Source organism: Ostrea edulis, chromosome 1 (genome assembly GCF_947568905.1).
Source record: "Ostrea edulis chromosome 1, xbOstEdul1.1, whole genome shotgun sequence".
NCBI lineage: Eukaryota > Metazoa > Mollusca > Bivalvia > Ostreida > Ostreidae > Ostrea > Ostrea edulis.
This window is the reverse complement of record NC_079164.1, coordinates 26,883,903-26,904,863: the sequence shown is the minus strand read 5'-3', so window position 1 is coordinate 26,904,863 and position 20,961 is coordinate 26,883,903. Positions and strand designations below refer to the sequence as shown.

The 20,961-nt window shown below is 36.0% G+C and overlaps 1 protein-coding gene across 6 annotated transcripts in view; it reads left to right on the top strand.

Moving 5' to 3' along the window:
- LOC125663848 (uncharacterized) overlaps positions 1–20,441 on the top strand; it is a 20,884-nt gene extending 443 nt beyond the window's left edge. The window contains exons 1-11 of one of the 6 annotated variants that reach the window (XM_048896252.2): positions 8,312–8,469; positions 10,527–10,638; positions 11,636–11,856; positions 12,693–12,859; positions 14,263–14,513; positions 14,947–15,992; positions 16,087–16,380; positions 16,494–16,685; positions 16,785–16,932; positions 17,150–17,430; positions 18,554–20,441. In XM_048896252.2, coding sequence (XP_048752209.2) covers positions 10,539–10,638; positions 11,636–11,856; positions 12,693–12,859; positions 14,263–14,513; positions 14,947–15,992; positions 16,087–16,380; positions 16,494–16,685; positions 16,785–16,932; positions 17,150–17,430; positions 18,554–19,342 — 3,489 coding nt within the window. In that variant the 5' untranslated portion in view covers positions 8,312–8,469; positions 10,527–10,538 and the 3' untranslated portion in view covers positions 19,343–20,441. Of the gene's footprint in view, positions 1–8,311; positions 8,470–8,962; positions 9,889–10,517; positions 10,639–11,635; positions 11,857–12,692; positions 12,860–14,262; positions 14,514–14,946; positions 15,993–16,086; positions 16,381–16,493; positions 16,686–16,784; positions 16,933–17,149; positions 17,431–17,685; positions 18,151–18,553 lie in introns of those variants that run through there. The other 5 variants (XM_048896251.2, XM_048896254.2, XM_056153062.1 and 2 more) reach the window with 5 other exon arrangements.
- Positions 20,442–20,961: the final 520 nt, after the last annotated feature.

Here is a 20,961-nt window from a genome sequence, read left to right as displayed (position 1 = left end):
GATGAATAGTAAACCTACTGAAAACGGATTTATCTATCCATTAGCTTTTATCAAATTACCTCAGCAAATGTGAAACTTTAACTGTATGTCAAATTACAAAAGATTAAGTGTTTACTTACATCTCGTTTAATATATCATAAAACCCACATCAAAACTAATATATGCCGAATATCACTGCATTAATATTTCATTAGTTTTGAAATAACACGATTGACAAAACAACACATGTTTGTCCACACCTTTTTCATGTTACACAATCTATATGTATTAAACGACGAATAGCTCGATGTCTGTCTCTCTATTGCTATACAACAGACATACGAAGTTTGCTAATCTAATTTTATTTCGTATACAGATCATTTCATCTGGACATATTTGTTTCATGAACTTAAATTGATACCAAAGTCTTTATTTAACCGACCAGTTTTAGTTGATGTATATTCTAACATTTCATAACAAGATCGATTTGTGTCGGTGAAACATTTATATATCAGAGTAGAGAGGGACATGGCGAAGAATAGTGACTGCCGTATCTAAGAGTATCAATGGTATCAATTCAAATTATTTATATACTGCATATAAAAAACAAACAGTTTTAACGTGTCTGAGAGAGATTGTTTAAAACGAATTGATATATGGCTGCAGATTGTTTTATCAGACAGAAGTATACGTTGTATGTTTAATATGATATTTCGCGTTTAGCCCCGTGTCTGATTTTTAGCGCTCAGAGATAGACCGGTATATGACGTTAAAACACGTCCAGTACAACTAAGATGGTGAATGATAGTGACGCCACATTCACAAAATATCCGCTGGCGTCAGCTCTGATTATCGATAAGACAGACCACGTCTGGTACCATTCAAAAAGTCAGCTATTTAAACATGCAATCTCTCTCTCTCTCTCAGAGTTATTTACATACATGTAAGTGACGAGTACTACTGATATAATGCTGTAGATACCGAGTACATGTATGTATTAGGCAATGTTGAGGAAATGTTGAAGTGTTTTATAATATACATGTATACCAAGCTCTCCTAGAATTAGATTACATTATATTTAAAAAAGAAACTTTATAAAACAAATCTTTCCATAAAATCTTTAAGTGACGAAAAATGCAAATGCATTGCTAGCCTCTGTGTATTAATTCTAACAAAAATATATTCTGAAGCTGCAATTAACTTAATACGCAATTTTGATTCAAAAGAAGAAAAATAAATCAGGGCAAAGCAGTAGATTCAAATTATATAATTAAATTTCATAATTGTGTTGATAAGGATGTCAAAAAAAATATTTGTAAGTTGTGTTGTAGTTTTCGGATGAATTATAAAACCCCCTGTCAGATGATATTTCATTTTGGGAGATACTTATTGTCTAGGAGGCCACAATAATTAACCGAGTTAAGAAAACTAGAGAACATGACGAGGTTTTGCAGCCTTTAACGTTGTAATCAAAACGTCTTTCAATTCAGTTTCACTTTTAAATTGCAACCACGTGAAGAACGCTTTGTTCAAACGTTCCAAGACAGGGGAGAAATCGCAAGGTCAAAAAATTGTTTATGAGATCAACTTCCTTGTATGATATTTGATAATGAGGTCTCCACAAATTATGTAGATTTACAGGTGACACAATACGATTGTTTAGTGAATCTTGAACATAATTTTATTTCACCTTTTTGACTGGATTTGGAACGCCTATGTGAAGGATTCCATGACTTTAAAGCACTTTTGTGTTTACAAGCACGTCATCTTACGGGAACTTTAATCAAAAGATAATCTGATTCGTTGCTTTAAAAAGGAGAACAAAAAACCACGTTTCTTATGAGTAACCCTTGTGGCAATCATTACGTAAAAGTGTAATTTGAATTTTATCAGATATATATCGGTAACTCTGACATATTTCTACAAACACCTGTCTACGTATAAAGGACTCTAGCTGCAAACAGATCAGGTAAATCATATCCATTACTCTTCGTTAGTCTCCTGACAGTGCTGTTAACTCCATCGTTCTGGCTCCTGGGGTACTGACGTCGAACTGCTCAGCCCGTTGGTTAACCATATTGAGATTCCCCCCGAAAAATTGCACTTGAGCAGAAATCGCAATGGGTATTTTTGATATCTGAAATATTTGCTTTAGTTAAATATCTAAGACTGCTATCATCAAAAGATATTCATATATTCAAATTATATTAAAATTTTTATAAAAATATATTTTCTATATATAGAATTAAAATAGAAAAATCGTTTATCATTTTGCATAAGTTCATAAAGCGGCAATTTATAGAAATGATCATCACATATAGTATATATGCAAGTGAAAATTAAAGTATGTATATATATATATATATATATATATATATATATTATCAAGTTTGGAAGAAATCTTGCGGTGAATCAGTAATTATACGGGCGGAATGAATTCGACTCTAGGTGGTTTTGGGTCTTTGTACATTCGCATTTCCCTTTATTTTGTTTTTAATGGGACATTTTGGTAGCAGATACATGCAGAATGGTCATCTGGACTGGACAATGTATGTTTTATCTCTGGTGGATGTGCATGTTTCTACGAAAGCCTATTAGGATCAAACTATGGGGGAAATGAACAGAAAGGCGTTATAACGCGAAAAAAGACGTAATAACGCAAAGTGAAAAGGGTTATAACGCGAAAAAGGCGAAATAACGCGAAAAAGGCGTTATATTACGCCTTTTCAAAAGGAATTATTACGCCTTTCTAAAAGGCATTATTACGCCTTTCTAAAAGGCGATATTATATATATACCTCGGTATGATATTTTAGTCATTTTCTTTGTTCAAAGAATTCAAACTGAAAGCTATATAGTTCAACTATGCCTTATAAATGTATATTTTCCTATTCCAAGTACATGTTGGAGGGGGGGGGGGGGGGGGTAAAGCGTGGTTTAATCTAAGTTTTGTTTCCAGTACAATCTTCGATTATTATTACATGCATCCGCCCGTTTTGAATTTATGGTGGAAAATTACACACATACAACGCCCTCTTCCCCACGTTTGGTGGCACACTGTCTTTGGACAGAAACAACACCTTACATGAACATGAGTAGAAACATAAAACATCCAAAGCTGGAGATATAATTTTCTTTATAAAATTTTATCTACATCATATTTTATTAAAAGATGCATCGGATATCCATTCCGAGATAAGATTTGTATACACATTTGCCGAGAAGATTTTTTATCAGTTAAGGCTCTTAAGGAGTGGAACTCTCATTCTTTATCTGGAAAATATATGTACAGTACATTTAGACTGAAATTGCTACTATTAAAACTCATTTCTAAGAATGGAATTGTCAAGTTTTATAATTAACATAAACAATTACGCAGACGCCAAGTTTTCTCCATTCCTCTTTGAAATTGTTTTTATGTGAGTACACCATGTTACATGCATGCGCTGATTTCAGCTACGTAGTAAATCTTTTCTTCATCCATCTTCTGGGCAGCTGAATCATTTATCTTTTTTGGTAAAGAATTGGAGTTGTCTTCCCCCATATTCAACGAAATAGAGAAAAGGACTCGCGTTATTTCGCCTTTTAGCGTTATAACTCCTTTTCGCTTTGCGTTCTTACGCCTCTTTTTCGGGTTATAACGCGTTTCTATTTTTTTCCCCATAGTTTGATCCTAATAGGCTTTCGTATGTTTTGAACATCCCTTGATGCGATTGACCATATTTTCATTTATACACAGACCTGGTTAAATATATGTAAAATTTACATATTCACCAAACAAAATGCATCTTCGTTGCACAAAACAAACTTTGTTGCCTTCATATTATCCATGAATTTGCGGTGATTTCCCTTATTTCTACCGATTGCGGTAGCAGACTAAGCTCATTGGTAGAACGTTTGCTTCGTAACCTGGAAGTCGTGAGTTCGAGCCCCGCTCGTGCCATGGCCACATTAAACTTATTAAAGTAGCATTAGAGCTCTAAATCTGAAAAATGTATTATTATTATGCTATTATGATATTTTTTGTATGTAACTTTAACCATAGTCATTGATAAAATTAAAACTACGTTTAAGATTTTATCAAAATAAAGATTTCGGTTCTATTGAATATGTAGCAGTATATAGAAATCAATTTTTGTATGGGAAGACAAGAATGGGATTTTGCTTCATTCTAACACCAGTATTAATATCAAAAGTGTTTAAGCTTTATTTTTTTTCTGTTACTGGAACAGAAAATCACAATTTTGCGACAAACATTTTCGACACCAAAATGACAGCTTTAAGACGTAAGAGTGGGTAATGATTGTTCTTTAGCTAAACGTTCGACATTTTGAAGTAAGAATCACGAGTCTCTCGGATACGACCTTAAGAACGGAGGTCCCGTGTCGCGACAGGCGTTGACATGTTAAAGAATTATCACTGCTACGGCCCTGCGAGGTCTAGATTTGTGGATTTTCACCTACAGCTGGTGACGTTTCAATATGAGTGAAAAATTCTCGACGGGACGTAAAACAAACGAACAACAACCAACCTTAGTTCTAGTGTCAGTACTCCAGCGCAAGACACTGTGAAAATAATCCCTACATTTATAGGACACGCCTTATATATTTTGTTTTTGAACTTTCTAGTATTGTCAAACATACATGTATTTTGTTTTAATGTTGCCATCGAAGTCAATATTACCATGTCTCCTAACTTTTACTACATAGCGCAGCTGTAGATACCTATTTCTGTAACGTCCTATATCTTGATCAGGTAAACGAAGTAATTCGTAGTCAAAATCAGTATGTACTGAATATTTGTTAAATTGTTATAGATAATAGTAGTACAAATCACTACATAAAATTGCACGTACATGTACGAGTAGGTGATGATAATATTGTTGATTCAATTATTTTTCGGTAAGGGGTGCAAGAAAAAAATACTGGTAAAGTGTACGAAAAGATGACACGTGGAATGTAAACTTTTTTGCTGATGTATACTAGTTACAAACAATGCAGTTTTTTAATGAAAGTTTTTTTCTCCTTTGAATAGCCCTCTGTGCACTAAAGTAGATATACATGACGTTTGTGTGTATTGATATAACGACAATTATAAATCATAATGCTTGACTTAAACGTTATTAAATTTCGTAACTAATCAGTGATCACCCTGCCTTGCCTACTTGTAGATTCCCGAGAACCTCCATATTTTTGTTTGGAACGATGTTTATTGTTTCCTATTTCTGCACGGTTCACATGATTAATTTTAGTGGAAACCGTCCGATATGTTCACGGACAATTGCACATGCTGAAACTACTACCACCATGCACCTTGAGCTACTAAATATAGCCTGCAATCCACAGGTTAAGTGGTTCGGTCAACTCGAAGAGTGTTCCTGATGTCCATGTCTACAGCTGACCTTGTTAATTTCTTATTGTCTAGCTTGTTTGTGTATTGTCTCGTTAATGTATAAACACGTTATAGCTTCTCTCCCATACCGATACCTCAGTGTGCGAGATTTCATTGTTGGGATAGCCATGTCGTGGACCTGGAGTTTCCTACTGTTTGTTGTGATGTTTTTCTGTGTTTTTGATCAGCTGATGTTAAAATCTTTGGACTGTAAGCCCAATTCGTATTTGTCTCTGTATTACGGTCGTTCTATGGTGGTGTGTAACGCATCTGATGACGACATTATTAAGGTGGATAATCAGGTAGGATCTGATTCCGGAAATGCACTGGCTCCCGTAACCTCTAGTTCGATGGTCTACAAAAGAGATCATTGTGGCCTTTCTATACGTAGGACCATTAGACAAAGTACTGCAATATGGTAAACTAGCTGATTCAACTATTTTCTTTTCAATACGAAAAAGACTTTGAATAGTATCATAAAAGCTTGACATTCTTTGTGTTGTATGCGCCAATTTCATAAACAGTCATTCGTTTCATGAAGCACGAACTTTAAGTATAAGACCTGAGAAGTTTCTTCGAAGGGAGAAACCAGAAAATAAATATTATGTAATTTTCCAGCTGAATGTTTTTATAGATCTAAGCGCTGTTCAAAGCATATGGAGCAATCCTTGGGCGTCGATTTTATCTAATTAACAGAGTTAAGAAGGACTTAATTTTGTATGCAACACAATTTAAACATTCAAACAGGTGTATCAGATATGCTAATTTCCAACAGATATGAAGACCTTCCTCGTTAGAGAATCTCTATCAACGTTTTGATGTTGTGTTAAATATGGACAACTTCTGACATATTCGTTTGAGAAAATTACAAAAAATTTAGACCACTTTCATATATAAGCAGCATTTGTGGTTCATGACGAGATTTGATAAGGTCTTTGTTTTGACAGATTGACATTTATCAATATATGTATGCAAAATTTATTATATATATATATATATATATTGCAGAAGACAAGGGAAATATTCACCAAGCTTCGTTTTGACTAATATCTAAAGCTGTATGATCCGATGTTTTGACATTGTTTGTCTATTTGATACATTTAAACTTATCGCATTTAAGTATTTACAAATTGTATAAGGATATCCAATATGTCTTATATCATTACAACTGTTTTAATCAAAAATATTTGATTTCAATTCTAAGCTAACAAACAAATGTACATAACACTCAGCCTATTCAAGAAACTTGGACGATTGCGTTCTTGACTTTGCATCGAAATGGTGCGCATGCGCAAAAATCCCCAATGTTACCATTAACGGTTTTCAGGGTGTTACATGTACACCGTTACCTGTAGTTTTTTAATGTTACAGTAATCGTCCCCAATTTTCCTTCAAGTACAACTATTTTCGCGCATATGATTTAGGAAAGTTGGTGATTTTTTTAAACTAATTCAGATGCATTCAAAATTAATAATTCTGTATACCTTGAAAGAAAAATCTTAGTCTCACAGCTTTTAAATTGTTTAAATAAACATTTATTTCTTTTAAAGGTCGGTTTTTTATTGCTACATGTATACAATGTAGTTCAATGTTATATAAGCAGCCTAATTATGGGACCTATGCAGGTGATAGTAATGGCAGAACATGAAGGTCGCCCCTTGTCGTTGATGGGCTATCCAGTGATTTATATGAAATGATTGTCCGGAGTCGTAATAACTAGATGATCTAAACATGTTTGCCGAGTTTGCGAACTAGACTAACTGCTTGTTCCCTTCCTAATTCATAATGAGAGGTTTAGCATTGTATAATGTACAGAATTTAAAGATTTATATGAAATATATTATCGTGTGATTTATTGTATACATGGGCATAAAACGCATACTTATTTTTGCATGCGAGGTATTTTTATCAAGTAAGTTTGAGAGTTGTCGTTGACGGTTCTGCAGAACTTCTAATTAATTTACATGGACCAACAAATGCATACCTTTTATTCATAGGCTAAAAATAATATTTGACGCCACTTTTAGGACTGCATTGCCCCGGTAGCTCTGTAAATGTGCAAGCCGGAATGCAATGCATCATGGGATCATTTCAGATCAGGTAAACAATGCGACATATCGTCATTCGTAAATTAAGTATAGCAGTGTAAAATACACTTGTCTCAAATTCAGACTTTGAAAAATTCTAAACTTTAGCAGGTGATGAAAGTTCATCTCTGTAAAATGTCATAATCGACATTGCTCTTGACTGTTTGACAAATTAACTTTCTGTTCAACATTAAGATAACACAATTTTTTTCAACTTTTACACAAACTAGATGACCTTAATAAATGTTAATTTGACCATGTTCCCAAAATCAACCGACATCAAAGTAAGGCATTAACGCAGTCAATGTTGGAACATTTCCTGGATTGTGTCAAAGAGTGTTTATGTACAAGAACAAAAACTTTACGTTTAAAAAACTGCACATTCTTCGTCTGTGGCGTCCGCTCTTCAGAAGAGGACGGTGGTTAGACGATTCTCGCGGACACGAGTAATTTGGCCCCGGAAGGTAAAGTTAGCCTCAACTTGTAAATAAATCTACAATTACCTAGGTGTATGATAACTGCAGAGAGGACTACGTTTGTGATGTCTCTTTTGTTGGACTTTGATGAGTCAGCTAATTCAACATTTGCCTAATCCAAGGACATCATGGTCCATTTCATTTCAAAATCATTTCTAAACTTTTGTTTTCTTGTATTAAGTAGGTAAACATTACGTTGGCTGAATTGATTGGAATTGTATTATGCCTGAGTGCAAGTGTACGTTTTAGTGTAGCAAGTTGTTCATTGCAAATCAAAAATTGACTTTGCTTCTGAGCCCTACTTATGATATTACGGGAAATGAATGATGCCCATGCGTCTTTCTGTTTTAACCCCATATGTTAATGATGCATGTGCAGGCTTGTTGTCGGCCGTGCATGACAGGGGATTATTTGAAGCAGAATAACTCATTCTTGTCAACAAATTCATACATGTACAAACTGCATTAATACTCAGTATGTGAATGCCACGTTTGGAAATCATGAAATCGGAATTCAAGTATCTTGCTGGAAAATAAGGTAGGTGTCTTTTTTTTCGAAATTCATTTTCGAGGTCATTTGTTCGGCTGGGTAAGGTTCCTTTCTGTTTTTGACATTAAACGTAAAGTAGGCAATACCGGTAGGTCATTTTCTAACTTTGGTTATTTGTAACACTTTTACTGTCAGCAATTGTTCACAGGAAGTGTGGGGGTTCAAGTAATCCGTTGTCTTCTAACACACACACCCCGGTATCGCTAAACGCTTAGATCGTATGTACCATGACTTTATACCTTTAAGTAGGCTACAGTGTAAATGAACTGTTTGGTAATAATATACAAGATCTCAGCGCGTAGGTACTGATATAGGTCGTCTGGGAATAGTATACGCATGATCTCAGCGTTTAGGAAATCAGTACAGGTCGTTTGAGAATAGTAAACGTGATTCAAACGTTTTGCTATATCGGGAGCGGGCGCTAGAAGTGCCTACCGGTATATCGCATAATCGCTATCACACTCTCGCGAATTCTCGCTCTTTTTATATACTCTCGCTCTCTCCCTTGCCTTCTTCTTCTCACTCCTCCGTGTTGTCTATACCTGTGTACACACAACATGGAACCCATTTTTAGATTAGGATTTTACAAAGTTCATATAGTGTCTATTTCAATTCTAAATTAGTAACCTACTTGAAGAGAAACATTAGGTTGGTTTGGGTATTCTAGATGCTTGTCCAGAACGGGTCTTTTCTTCTGATAGTCTTTTATGGATGAATTATCATCATACGACGGATAAGTTCTGATACTAGTATTAGAATTACAGGACAGGAGGTAATTATTGTTTCTGTAGAGTTGGAATATTAAACACAGTGTCATACTCGAACCCAGATAAAAGTACAGTGGAGTTGGTCATTGTTGATGCAGTGGATTAGAGGTGGGTTTTTTTATACCTTACGTTTATATCCAACTGAATTTGTGGAACACCAGCTGTTTTGATACTAACGAAGAAGACGAGAGTGAGACATGGCGCCGCATTGTTAGATACAGTTCATCTGTTACGAAGAATTAACACTGTATTATATAGCTGACGAATTATCATCTTGTGAAGTATACTATTATGAGTCAATAAATTTCACTGTGATTAACACGGGGTTGAACATCCGGTCATATTTCTTTCTTTAGCTGTGGACTAGAGGTGTCCATAAATCTGCCAATCAAGTCAGAAATTGTCAATGGATTTTTGGATATTGATACGTGGGCTGATGACGTCAACGTGCCCACCATTTGAGCTTCTTACAACTTCCGTTAATAGTAGATAAGTGTTGTTTCCAAATTATTTCACACGAAGTGTACGCTGCACTTGCTTCATTCAAAACAGTTCTTACATTTGTGCAGTTATGGGTTGCTGTTAAATTCACAAGTGTTTGATAAGCGGCGCCTCACTTGAAGTTCAAAGAAACCTATAGGTACGAAACGAATTCATCAGTACATTATAACTTTTTCATAAAGAAGAAATGTATAGATCTACGTTGTTTTCTAGTCACAACATAATACAGGGCAACGATATGGGAATTTTTTTAACAACTTAAAAATGACAGCTATTTTCAAGTGATGCATACTGTATCATTGGTCTTACCACGAAACGTATTTTGTCTCAATTTAGTGTATCAAAACAAGTTTGGTATGAACAACGATAATTTGTGTGTGTGTGAACTTGTGTATCATTTCCTTTAAAAAATGCGTCAAGAATCTTTGAAAGTATTGCAGGTGTCCGAAAGGTCAACACATGTAATGTATACTTATTTCCGGGTTTAATTTTAACACATTGTACAATAAATACTGAATAACGAGTTAATGTGGTAACATTACAACTGTAACGAATGTGTCGACGTGCGTGAAGAACATCTTTGAGGGTTTTATTTTGTATTTAACCTAACCCCTCATGGCGAGGCTGATGTTAGAGCGGATTTTTTCTCATTACGCGACATTATATCTACTGTCTGTGCCTGTATTTTCTGAGCAGTGGGAATAATACGAGAACAAAAATCGTGGATTACACCTGTTTGCTCTAGCATAATTTCAATGTTTGTATTCTATGTTTCAGCTGTTGAGTAAAATGATTGTTCCGACACATATCTGGAGCCTGGCTTTATCCGTCCTCAATCTGGTCTCACATGTTGCTCTGTCTGACTACTCCTTCAAGTCCCGATTATCAGGTAAGTCCATCCGGTTCCTTATAGTATAGTTACATTTCATCCTTTTGGTAAATGAGATTTGAATCTAATTATTTCCTTGTTGTGGTGCCTCATGCTGCGTGGTATCGGTATATCACCTATCAACCAAACAGTTCAGATGCCTACCTTTTTGTAAATTTCACATCTTGTATCAGTAATACATTGTAGCTGTGAGATTGTTAAAAAACAATTTCAAGAAAATGCATAAAATTAAAAGAATATTGTATTTTGTAATAGGTTATGTCACATCCGTCTGTTTCACAAAGAAAAAAAAAAGAAAGGCACACACACACAAAAAAACAAACAAAAAAAAACAAAAAAAAAAACCAACCTATTAGTTCCGATTTCTGGATCATGGATCAGAAGTGCCATAACGAATTTCTTTTCTTATTTACATTTTGTAATGTGACCTTCACCTTTATCTATAAATTTCCATATCTTTCTCTGTTTTAAGTAATAAAACAAATCCGCAATAAACGGTATTCTTGTGAGCACTTCTTGACATTACTAGAGTTCAAGTGTAAATACACTGGTGGGCACTGAACTCGTTAGGATTTTTTAAAGTACAAAATTAAAGACTCTATTGATTAATACATGTATAAAGTCGATTACTCTAATAAAACAGTTTCTTTGTAAAAGTTTTGTTGTCTAACATGTTTCACTAAATATTCTGGAACCGTCGTTTATATTTATTATGTATTCTTTTTTCTCTTATTTCAAATTGTTGATTTAAAGTTATAAGATATGTATGATATTGTATATTAGGGAGAGGATGTTTTAAGTTGTAGGGCAATAATGTAGATTCAAGTCATGTATATATTGTATAAAAGTTGATGGTGTTAAGTCAAAGATGTATCATGCATTCATTTATTATACAATAAACCTCCTAGCGCAAACCAAACCAAAAAAAAAAACAAAAATAAATAAATAAAAAAACAAAAAACAGCCCACTTAACCTGGGTAGCCATTATTGTTATAGATTACCGTGACCACGCATGCGCCCGTGAATGCGAGGAGGACGGCGCCCCTTTGGTTTGTGAGTACGACTTCAACATTGAATACTACTACACCCTGACGCAGGCCTGTTATGGCTGTCCCTACAACACCACTGACTGCTTCCGGCCACACTGCGTGGCAACGGACGGCGTGTCTCGCGGAGTAATGACAGTGAACCGGATGCTGCCCGGACCTGCTATACGGGTGAGGGAATTATCGGTCGTCTGCTAAGAACGAGCTAAAGGATTAAAGTTGTAGACAAATACATATATGGATCACCAACTTTAAATGATCTATCGGAGAACTTTACAGTGAATGTTCACGAAAAGTAAAAAATTCTCAATGGTCAAATGTAACAGCGAATGCTCGCTGTGTTTTGTAAGTTATAATTACAATAACGGCGTTCTGATAACAAAACCAGGAGGTTTGTACCTACTCCTATTGCACCAAATGACAGCAAGTTTACACATACTGTTCTTATTCACCGCTTCTTGTTTCGTTCCTTACAATTCTGTTTGACATTACCTGTCTTCATCATTTTACCCTACGCAAGTACCTGGCACTCTTTCATAGCTAACATGATTATTCATTTAGGTCACGTATGCATTTTGCGAAAAAATTGTAAGCTGTTCTCAATCTCCACTGAGAGAGACAGAGAGAGAGAGAGAGAGAGAGAGAGAGAGAGAGAGAGAGAGAGAGAAACAAAAACTTTTCCTTTATTAAACACTTAAGACTGTACAATAATTATTGAAATATCTGTATACATGTACTGTGCAATTGTTGAACTTCGCTGGGGCCAATTTTCGAGATGTCGATATTTTACTCTTTTTTGACGGGAAAGGGATGTAATTTTGTGTGGATATGGTTGAAACGTCATATGAATTTTTCTGTATTTCGTTGTTTTAAAATTCGTAGGATTAGGGTATCCACAAAATGTAATGATTCCACATTATAGGCATGTAAATGTACACCTGTATCATTAAAACAATAAGTTAATACATATGTTAATTAGAATTCACCTGTTGGCTCTACCTCTATAGGTATGTGAGGGGGACACCATCGTAGTGAATGTAAAGAACATGTTAGAAGGCGGGGAGGGTACTGCGATTCACTGGCATGGCATCCTACAAAGCAAGACCCCGTATATGGACGGTGTGGCCATGTTGACCCAGTGTCCCATCAGCCAACATTCCAAGTTTCAGTACAGGTAAGACACATAATTGCAGCTTTTGAGGTGACTGCTAATTTCAACACTTTAAATATAATAGCATTAGCTCACTTGAACTTTCAGCTTACAATGAGCTTTTCTGATCACTTTTTGTCCGTCCGTCTGTAAACTTTTTACATTTTCGACTTCTCCAGAACCCCTGGGCCAATGTCAACCAAACTTGGCACAAAGTATCCTTGGGTGCATGGCGTTCACGTTTGTAGAACCAGGCCCCCTTCAAAGGGGCGATAATCACGAAAATGCAAAAATAAGGTTGGGTCATTTGAAAATCTTTTTTAAAACTGATTCACGACCCCCACCCCCCACCCCCACCCCCATTTTGTTTTTCTCTTTAAATGATCAAAATCTGCAGTCTACAAAAAAAATGAAGGTTATATATAATCTTCATACACACACACACACACACACACACACACACACACACACACACACACACATATATATATATATATATATATATATATATATATATATATATATATATATCATTACGGAAGCTCATTTTTGAGAGTTTATTATTTGCTTTGTGTTATTGTTTACAATGTTTTTGAAATAAATGGATATCGATTATATATATCGTTTATAATATATATCACATTTCAAGTATACTTTTGGTAAAATGTGTCAATTAAAAGCTGAATTTGTGACTGTACAAAATAAAGATGCTTTGAATTACAAAATCAAAATTTCACTGGTCTGTCTGTAAGCATAAAAAGACTCGAGTCTTTGTTTACATAACACAGAGTTAAGGCTAAAATATTGCTCTTATCCTTGCATTCAGAAAGTCCAAAGTTTGGTTGTCAACTTTAAATGAGTTATATTTTTAATTTTCAACATCAAAAATGGGGGGGGGGGATTCTTCAAAAAACCGTGAACCAGTCCCTTTAGGAGACAGGAGCTTGCCGATTGTCTCTTGAAAGGGAGTTTGAGAAAATACCGGTTACTAATAGCACATGCTACGGAACCTGTTTCTTCCATTGTGCACTTGCAGTTTTTATCTTATTTTTTAAACATATTTCCTTCAACTGATGCTTATGAAGAAAAAATGTATTTCGATGATTAAGAGAATTTGTTGACTCGCACAACCACGGATTTGTATTTAAGTTTAAGATAAAACCATGGTACTGTGAGTGTACAGTGTACTTCTATGGCGATACTCTTAGCGCTCATTGTGTTTGCCACTTTCATGAAATTCATGTATATTATATGATTATACACTGTAAGGTAATTATCTATACGTACAGTATATGTACATAGCGTGAACAGATTTTACGAACAGTTTATGTTTGGATCAACTTTATTTACTGTATTACGAGCTTCATACAACAATCATTATAGAGGAAATCTTTCATGAATTTAAATTTCAATATGAACATGAACAGATTCATTGCTGAAACACCTGGGACCCATTTCTGGCACGCACATGCAGGTTTACAAAGAGCGGACGGTGTTTTTGGATCCCTTGTAATTCGGCAACCAAAGTCACGTGATTATCATTCTGCACTGTACGACTACGATTTGCCAGAACACTCTATTTTACTCAACGACTGGATAGGCGAAATGGGGGCTCCTCGATTTGCCGGCCACCATCACGCCATGACAGAACACTTACCGGATTCTATTCTAATAAATGGCGAGTATCCCGGCAGTGTTTAATACTACACAGCCATTGACTCTTGGTGTCTATTCGTGGCTATTCGGATCTAGTCAGATAACATTGGTTGACCGAAGCCGAAGGCCGTAATCGGTGATCAACTAATAAATGATTATGTCCGTATAGCCACGTGTAGACCGCATCAAAAGTTAATAACTACTTTATTAAAAGATCAAAAAATTTCACAATATGTATCAACACCTGTTCAAACCATTATTATACTTGATTTGAAATGAATTCTAATTACACGTGCAGTTATCTTCTCCATTGTATATTATTTGCTGAATAAATGTATGCCTTCACTGTAGAAAATAAACAACCTGTAGTGAGAGACCACTTGTCATATGTTAAATTCTTTCCTTTCCCCATTGGAAGGTCTCTTAATACAGGTTTGACTGTAATTTATTTTCAGGACGAGCAACTCTCAGAACATTCCCTCCTCAATCGAGTGAGGGAGCACATAATGGTCATGGAGGTCACATGATGCCGATGGAATCCAATGGACATCAAATGACTGGTCACATGATGCATGGTTCTAACGGAAATCAACATGCTACCCACATGATGCATGGTTCTAACGGAAATCAACATGCTAGCCACATGATGCCTGACACGAATGGTCACCAGATGACGCAAGAAGGGCATGGTAATGGACATACGCCTAATACTGACAATGAGAATTCCATGGATTCCCTTCCTACCACCAACCCAGCAATGCAAAACATGCACAGCATGCATAGCATGCATACGATGGAAATGCAAAATGCACATGTTGACCACGGCATGGGTATGGACGCCATGCCAATGAGCACTGTGGACCACAATATGCACAACATGAACTCCATGGGTATGACCAATGGAGAAAGCAATATGAACATGAACAATGGAGACAGTGAAATGCCGAGTGGTATGGAGTCTCTTACAACGCTTTCGAACTCGGATCTTGAAATGCTTGTGAACTCAGAACATCAGATGCACCAAATGCATCAAATGGCGATGCGCAGACGTAGAAGTGCCAATGAAAACACAGTTACTGTTCCAACAACAAGTGATGATAGTGATAAACCCCAGTCACCGATGCCTGTTCAGACGCCACGTGCCATTTTCACCGTCAAGCAAGGTCAGCGCTACAGATTTAGAGTGGCTAGCAATGGTGTCAACAATTGTCCTATCGAGTTTTCCATAGATAACCACACACTGACTGTCATAAGCTCCGATGGCACGCCTTTTAAACCAGTCCATGTTCAATCTTTCAACATTTTCGCCGGGGAAAGATACGACTTCATATTAAATGCTGACAAAGAGGCTGGGAATTTTTGGATTAGAACTCGCGGTTTAGCTGATTGTGGTCCTGAGTATAACTCTGTTAGACAGACGGCTATCCTTAGGTATGAGGGCGTTATGCCTATGTTTCCAAAGGAGTCTACTGATTATGAGGCAGGGGAAAGACCAGGAATGGTAAGTTAACACAATGCTTGATCTGTGTGGTTTCAAATCCATGTACTGTTCTCATTTTAGGCTATTATTTATTTTCTTCTCTTTCAATCTACAGAAATTGAATCCGTTCAATAAGAATTCAGATTTGAACACAATGAACGTGGATCGACTGGAGTCCCTAATTCCCGATGACATTTCACTCAAAGTGAAACCAGACAGGGTGTTCTACCTCGGCATGGATTTCAATTTCATAGAAAATTATCGGTTTAACGATCCTGACTTTTATCCATTGCAACACATGATGAACAAAGGAGGTCACGCCCATCACATGTTTTCTCCTCAGATCAACAAAATCTCCTACTCGGCCCCACCTTCGCCTCCACTCACACAATACACTAAGGATATGGAGGTTTGTGAATTCACTGTGATCCAATTGATTTTAAAACGTATTTTATTTACAATGCATACATAAAACGGTGGCTAAAAATGCAACATGAAAAGATATAACTATTTCATATACAGGACAGTTTTTGTGATGAAGACTCATTCAAAGAGAAAAACTGTAAGAAGGAATTTTGTGAATGCACTCACAGAATTAAAATCAAGCTTGGAGAGGTTGTAGAAATGGTGCTGGTGGACGAGGGTAAACATATGGACAACAATCATCCCATGCACATGCACGGATACAACTTCCGGGTCGTTGCTATGGAAAAGGTAATGATTTAAATTCTACCTGAAACAAAAAGATGTCGGAATCAGCATTTCATCTTAGAGAATTCCAATAATCATGCTTGCACTTTTGATTTGTTACAGTTGGGGAACAGCACTTCGGTCGAACATGTTCGTTTGTTGGATGATATGGGATTGATCAACAGAAAGCTTCATAGAGCCATTTCAAAGGACACAGTTACCGTTCCTGATGGAGGTTATACAATTATCAGATTCCACGCCACCAACCCAGGTATATTTTTGTATAGCAACCTTAGCAATCTGTTTATCTAAGAAGCTTTTATAATCCGTTTGGATGCCATTTTTCTTTTCTTCATCTCATGAATCATTTCTTTAAAAGATTCTTATTGAACATACAAGGACAACGCATTAACATTCTAATTTAATGGGGAAAACCTAGTTTACAACATAAATTTTTCCATATTTAGTATGCCATTTTCTTCAAACAGGATTCTGGTTGTTTCACTGTCACATCGCCTTCCACATGGAAATGGGAATGAGCATGGTTCTCCAGGTAGGCGAGCCGGAGCAGATGCCAAAACCTCCGCCTAATTTTCCACGATGTGGCGACTGGACTCCTAAAGAACAGGCCCAAACACCGGAGGACATATGTCCCACGCCACCTCCATCTGCTAACATGGCTGTAGCTCCGCCCACCTCAGCGGCACCGCCCACCACTACTCTCAGTTCGCCCCGCCCCACGGAAGCTGCCCCTTCTACAGTCCCGCCTGTACTTATTCTCTTACCATTATATATTCAAGCTCTGCTTTAATTGATATCATTTTATTCATTCTGTTTCATATTTACGTATCAACTTGAAATCCTAATTTAGTAGAAATCCATTGCATTATGAGATCCATATTTTATATAAACATATTACTGCATGATTTATTGACGTAGATATTTTACTGGTTATGATTTAATATCATGATATAGTTTATTCATTTAGTGCATGCTTTTTTAACATTGTGACATACTATTGTAGGAAACCACTACCCCAATAGTGTCCTCTACAACGGGTATAAAATTTAAAACCTATAACAGATTTATGTTTGCAGCTTATCAAATGTGCATCTGCTTTACTGTAAACTATTTATTGATCATTTACAGTAGTTTAAGCATCACAGCTTCATTTAGCACTCTCGCATCATTGATTTAAATTCTGAATGTGATATTTTGTCAAACGTAAATGAAAGTTTATTTCGTACAATGAAGTTTATCTAATCCATGCGTTGTTTTAAATATACCATAAGTCTTTCCATTCTCATCACACAAATTTACACATGTTATCATTCTTCAAGAAATAATTATTATGTATGTTAACGCTCCATGCATGATTTAGAGCCTTAGCTTTTTGTTTTGTTGACCTCCCAGTAGTATTGTGGGGTTTTGTCTCGTAGCTGGAAAGGGGATCCATTTATACAGCACGGCTCAAAGAGCGCGTAAAAAGGTAAGGCAACCACATCCGCTGAATTCACTGGTTGTCAGCATTTCTTGTTGCCAGCTGACTAATCTGTGTCAAACTTGTATTTTGTATTACCTAAAAGTTCGACCATCCATGGATGAAAAAGAGATATGATTGTCTTCTAAAAGTATAAGCCGTAGAATATGATTGTGTATCAAAAACCAAGAAGAAAACTTGTGCAAATACATGTATGTTGAGATTCTGAAAGAAACAAAATGAAACAAACATCATATCAATCACCAACCTATTAAATGTCATTGTCTTGTGTTTGTTGTGTGTAGCTGCAAGGGTTATTAGATGGTGGAGGTGTATACAATATTTTACGTTTGAGGAGGTGCCAACATACGATGTGCATTTTATTTTACTTAATCCCTGTTTCTCTTCACAGTTGCATCAGATCTACTTGGGAGGAATACAACAGACAACTGATGTAAATTTAAAGGACGTCACACTTCACTACGCACTGCTCGTTTGGATGACTGGTAAGAAGAACCCTATGAAGTCTCCCAAAACTTCCCCATTGTTTGGAGATCATGGCCGCCATAAAAATATGACGGGAGTGAAATCAAAACACCACAGAAAAAATAAAAACCTCTCTGGAGGTCACCAAAAACCCTACCAGTCTTCCAAGTCAACACCAAACAACCTACCGCTAATGAGTATTAAATCCGCCAAGGTGCCAAGTTCCTCCAAGAGCAGTATGATTGAGTTGACGAACCTGCCAAAAATGATAGTTCCAGCTCACTATATCAAGAAAATCATCTCAGATCAGCCTTTATCAAAGTCTATCAAACAAGGATCTCGGCGTCAGAGGGGACCAGGAAGTCGGGAACGTACTGGAAGGTTGTCCACGTCTATAGGGAGTGTAGGCAGGCGAAACATCACTGTCAACGCCATTAACAATCATAAACAGACGACATTCCGTGAACGACCACGAGCGTTCCCCAGTAGTGTAAGAAATGCACCGACAGTTCTTAACACAGTGTCTTCTCCTAAATTAGACAGGTATACAAATGATCTACAGAAGACAATGCCGATGAGAAAGAGGAATCATATCGATCGTTACGGAAAGTTAAGAAATATGTCGGCTTCACGGCATAGAACTAGTCACAGTTTATCTCGAGTAAAGCGAGATTTGGTTAGGAGACTTCAGTCAAAGTCATCGGCGCCATCATGATGAAGCTATGTATTGAACGCCACGGTACAGAAATCCAATCCCGCTACTCAAAACGAGATACGAGACAATCGACACAAAACACTGGGGTTTAAAGTTCGAAAAGTCAAATTGTTGTCGATCGACCCGGTGGACGTGAGCGACTCAGTTCAGATTGTCGATAGCTGATGTAAAGTGCTATGAGCATGGCATTTATGACGTCACAAACAATGAGTAAGCTTGTGCCAAAGACTGAATCGGATTTGATAAATGTTGATAGCTGGAAGAAAGTTTTCGATTCACTTGATATTGTCACTTGTTTTTGGTTGTTATTTTGGCGAATATATTATTTCATGCATTCATCATGTAATGTTGTTTATTGGATATCTATTCAATGTTTTGCTTGACGATCAAATTCTCAACATTGCGTTATTGTCTTTCTATAAACACATACTTACATCATAACAGTTTGTCTGTTTGTTTTTAATATTTCCTTTTCTTTTTGCGAAATTAGTTAGTAGAAAATTAACTTGTCATGTGAAAAAATATACATGTACTTAATGCTCTTTTTCTTTTCTTTTTTATCAAAACAAGATTTTGATTTCCAGAATAAGATTGTGGTTTTTTGCAGTTTTCTTTTTTGCATTGTACAATAGAATAAATAACATGGTATCTGGATATGGAATGATTTATATTCCTTTATCTGTTTTTTGTTTTGTTTATTTTGGTGATATTATATATGTACCCATAAACATTTCACACACACGAGATCAGTTCTTTTCCATTGTTATATTTAGCTCCAACCTCTCGTACAAGTTCATACTTTAAAATGCATCATACTCATACGTATTGTCCCTGACGTTTATTTATTTAATAATGACTATTTTTCAATGTATTCAATATCAGTTATTACATTGGGGGGTTCCTTTTACGTTAATCGGGATATATTGCAACTTTTTGTTTCGTTCTCCAAAATTCTTTTTCCATTTTCCCAAGAACAATGTACATCTAAATAGTCACTTTTATTTCAGAATACGTAATCCAGTAAAACACATACCTCTCTAATTTAGGAAATTGGACTTATATTTTTGACAAAAGAATTAAATAAGAATTATGAAAACTATGATTGTCTTTTTTCTTGGAGTCTCTTTGTTGCGGACTGCAGCTTTCCGGATCATGAAATGTGATGGACGAGACCATCACAACTTTTCTTACAGACGTTAACAGTTCTGCCACAATGAGAAGTCATGTTAAATAATGATGGTGCTACAGAGCTGTTTGACGTTTTGAATATAGGTCTGTATAATAAAAACAATTCTTTCCGGTAAACAAACAAAATAGCTTGTTTACAGAAAGATATCTTTTTTTTTTTATCAAAATATATTTAAAAGTCAAGTACCCGGGTGATGTTACAGCTGTGTCTATGCAGTTCCATCAACAAAATTTCATGGAATTGATTATTTTGGGACCTGCCTGCACATTTCATTAAATATACCATTTGAAATATATGAAATTAGTCGAGTTGTATGCATTATACAACTATATATCCTGCATATTTTCGACAATTCTTAGAGGACACTTTACATTCATGTTGCTTTATCATTTACCACACATTTATGAATTTGTGTATCCTTGACACTTGC